This window comes from Arachis ipaensis, chromosome B5 (assembly GCF_059453495.1).
Source record: "Arachis ipaensis isolate K30076 ecotype BB chromosome B5, ASM5945349v1, whole genome shotgun sequence".
NCBI classification, from domain to species: Eukaryota; Viridiplantae; Streptophyta; class Magnoliopsida; order Fabales; family Fabaceae; genus Arachis; species Arachis ipaensis.
Window position 1 is genome coordinate 40090090 of NC_142440.1, and position 3606 is coordinate 40093695.

The following is a 3606-nucleotide window of genomic DNA, read 5'->3' on the forward strand; positions in this document are numbered from 1 at the left end:
AAAGAAACAGAGAGATCCAAGATTGAGATTGAAACAGAATTTCTTCAATTCTCCAATCCAAGATCCAAGACAAATGTAAAATGAAATTGAAAGCAATGAAAACAAGAAATTAAAGTTCACTCAAGTTCAAAAGCTCTCCGAAAACTATTATGAAAATTCTAAAAGGAAAGCTCCCCTAATAACTTGAATTCTATCCTATTTATACACTTTCCAAAATGATCTTCAAGCCTTGAGTTGGGCCTTTGTTCTTGGTAAAATTGGGTTGAAAGAGGCCTTGGTTGATTGCTCTTGAAGTTTGAAGAAGAACCGAAGTGAACCAATTGAACCGGTTTTGAAGTTAGCCAAAGTTGGTCCCAACGTTAGGGCCAAAGTTAGGGGTCTAACTTTGACCCTAACTTTTCATAGCAGCAAGCATGATTTCCTGGTTTGGACGTTGGTGCCAACGTTAGGGGTCTAACTTTGACCCTAACGTTGGCCTTGCTTAGTGCTAGTGGTGCCAACGTTAGCCTCCAAGTTAGGGGGCTAACGTTGGCGCAAACGTTGGTGCCCCTCCCTTTGTGATTCATGTGCCAACGTTAGCCTCCAAGTTAGGGGGCTAACGTTGGCGCAAACGTTGGCCTTCTCCCACTTAATAACTCATGTGCCAACGTTAGCCTCCAAGTTAGGGGGCTAACGTTGGCGCAAACGTTGGCTTGCCCAGGGATGAATTTCAAGTTCCAACGTTAGCCTCCAAGTTAGGGGGCTAACGTTGGAGCTAACGTTGGCCTCTTCCTTGCAATGTCATGTGCCAACGTTAGCCTCCAAGTTAGGGGGCTAACGTTGGCTCAAACGTGGGGAGCCCAGGGAGCACTTCATGCCCAACGTTAGCCTCCAAGTTAGGGGGCTAACGTTGGGGCTAACTTCATGCCTCCAAGATCAACTTCCATTCTTCACTTCTAGCCATTCCTCTTTGCTTCAACCTTTCTCCAAGCTTTCTTCACCTATCATTAATCAACCAAACTAATCAAAGCTATGCTCAAAATCATGAGATATTCATTCTTTCATAGTATGCAACAAATATAGCACAAAACCTCATGAAATGGCATGAATTCACATATGGTTGGTTCAATCAAGGGAAACATGAAAATCTACTCAATTAGCTTGCTTGTAGCTCAAGAAAGTGCATAATTCTAATGAAAACTAAAGAAAAAGACTAGCTAAAATAGGCTAGGATGACTTGTCATCACAATCCTCGTTGCAAGTATAGTTTCTAAACCTTCAAAAGTCCTTTCATACAAACGTTGTGGTTGTCACAAGTAACAAACCCCTAAATAAATTGATAACCGAAGTATTCAAACCTCGGGTCGTCTTCTCAAGGAATTGCAGGGAGGTGTTCTTATTATTGGTTATGAGTTGTAAATTGGGGTTTTGGATCAAGGTAAAAAGTATGTTGAATGACAAGTAAAATAAAATAATGATAACTGTAAAATAAACTCTTGGCAAAGTATAAGAACTAGAAGTCCTATCCTGGTTATCCTTATTAATTGTGATGAGAATGGATTTTTCTCCCACTTTGTTAACCTCTAACTATGAAGGTAAGTTAAGTGGACGAATTAATTCGAATCCTCAAGTCCAGTCTTTCCTTGGGAAAAGTTAGAGTTATTAGATCTCGAAGTAATTCTTGAAGAACTCCAATTTTCAATCAACAATGAGTTTGATAATTCAAGAGTTACCAATGACTCAACCAAAGCCAAAAGGGAAAATATCTAAATTAAATTAAAAGCATTTATAAATGAAGCAAGGCAAAATTAAATCTGAAAATAACTCGAATTGCATTCACAAAAGAACTTAAATCTGACATGGACATTCATAAATTAAATTGGAGAAATAAATAAAAGAAACATTGAACCTGGGATTGAGAGTCACTCCTAAAACTAAGAGAAATCCTAAATCCTAATCCTAAGAGAGAGGAGAGAACCTCTCTCTCTAAAAACTACATCTACTCCTAAAATTGTGAATGTGAAAGCCTCTCATCATGAATGGATGCATTTCTCCACTTTATAGCCTCTAATCTGTGTTTTCTGGGCCGCAAACTGGGTCAGAAACAGCCCAGAATTCGCTGGTTACGAATTCAAACACGCTGATTTTTGTCACTGCGACGCGGCCGCATGGAGCACGCGGTCGCGTCGCCTAGCATCAGGTCAACTATGGCATATTATATATCAAATCGAAGCGCCGGACGTTAGCTTTCCAACGCAACTGGAACTACGTCGTTTGGATCTCTGTAGCTAAAGTTATAGCCGTTTGTGTGCGAAGAGGTCAGGCTGGACAGCTTAGCAATTTCTCCAACTTCTTGTATTCCTTCCACTTTTGCATGCTTCCTTTCCATCCTCTGAGCCATTCTTGCCCTGTAATCTCTGAAATCACTTAACACACATATCAAGGCATCTAATAGTGATAAAAGAGGTTTAAACATAGGAATCTTAAGGCCAAAGAAGCATGTTTTCAATCAAAGCACATAATTAGGAAGGCAAATGTAAAACCATGCAAATAGTATGAATAAGTGGGTAAAGAGTTAATAAAATCCACTCAATTAAGCACAAGATAAACCATGAAATAGTGGTTTATCAGACAGTGTTATGCATTCCCCTTAGCAACCACAAATTCAACCCCTTAAAAGTGCACCTAAAGAAAAGATTCAAGTGCCTGAATATAAGCCAAGAATTCCATATCCTCGAAGGCTACACAAAGAAGCTAAAGATCAACAATTTTCCAAATTTCTGGAGGTCTTTAAGAAGCTCCAAATTAATATTCTCTTTGCTAAAGCTCTTGAACAAATGCCATTATATGCAAAATTTATAAAGGAGTTGATTTCCAAGAAAAAGAAACTAGATGGATAATGAAACTGTGGTTCTTACAAAAGAATGCAGTGCGATTATCCAGAAAAATCTCCCTGAGAAATTAAAGGACCCAGGCAGCTTTGTGATTCCTTGTACTATTGGAGAAGTAACAGCTGAAATACCTTTATGTGATCTTGAAGCAAGCATCAATCTCATGTCATTATCATTGATGCGCAAGCTTCAAATTGAAGAGGTAAAACCTACCAGAATTTCTTTACAACTTGCTGACCGTTCTCTTAAATTTTCTTTAGGTGTTGTTGAGAATTTACTGGTGAAGGTGGGGACGTTTATCTTCCCTCCAGACATTGTCATATTTGATATGGAAAAGGATGTCAATGCCTCTATTATACTGGGGAGGCCATTCCTTGCTACAAGGAGAGCTTTAATTGACGTTCAAAAGGGTGAATTGACATTGAGGGTGAATGATGAACAAATTGTGCTCAATGTATTTAAAGCTCTACAACACCCGAATGATTCTGCAGATTGTATGAAGATTGATATTATTGATCCCCTGGTGTAAGAGGCATTGGAAGAGGAAGAACTCAATGAAATTGAAGCCTCTATTTAACATGACACTGAAGAAATTAAAGCAACATCACCACCCAAGGAAGCAGCATACATTCTTCCTAAAGATGAGGGGCCAACAACATATGAATTGAAGCCTCTACCCCCTTCCTTAGAATATGTGTTTCTTAGCGAATCAGAAACATACCCAATAATTATTAAT

At 38.9% G+C, this 3606-nt stretch overlaps 1 protein-coding gene across 1 annotated transcript; it reads left to right on the forward strand.

The window, feature by feature from the left end:
* The first annotated feature begins 2871 nt into the window (after positions 1-2871).
* LOC107640538 (uncharacterized) lies at positions 2872-3399 on the forward strand. Its single transcript, XM_016344053.1, has one exon. The coding sequence runs from the start codon at positions 2872-2874 to the stop codon at positions 3397-3399; it is 528 nt and encodes a 175-aa protein (XP_016199539.1).
* Positions 3400-3606: the final 207 nt, after the last annotated feature.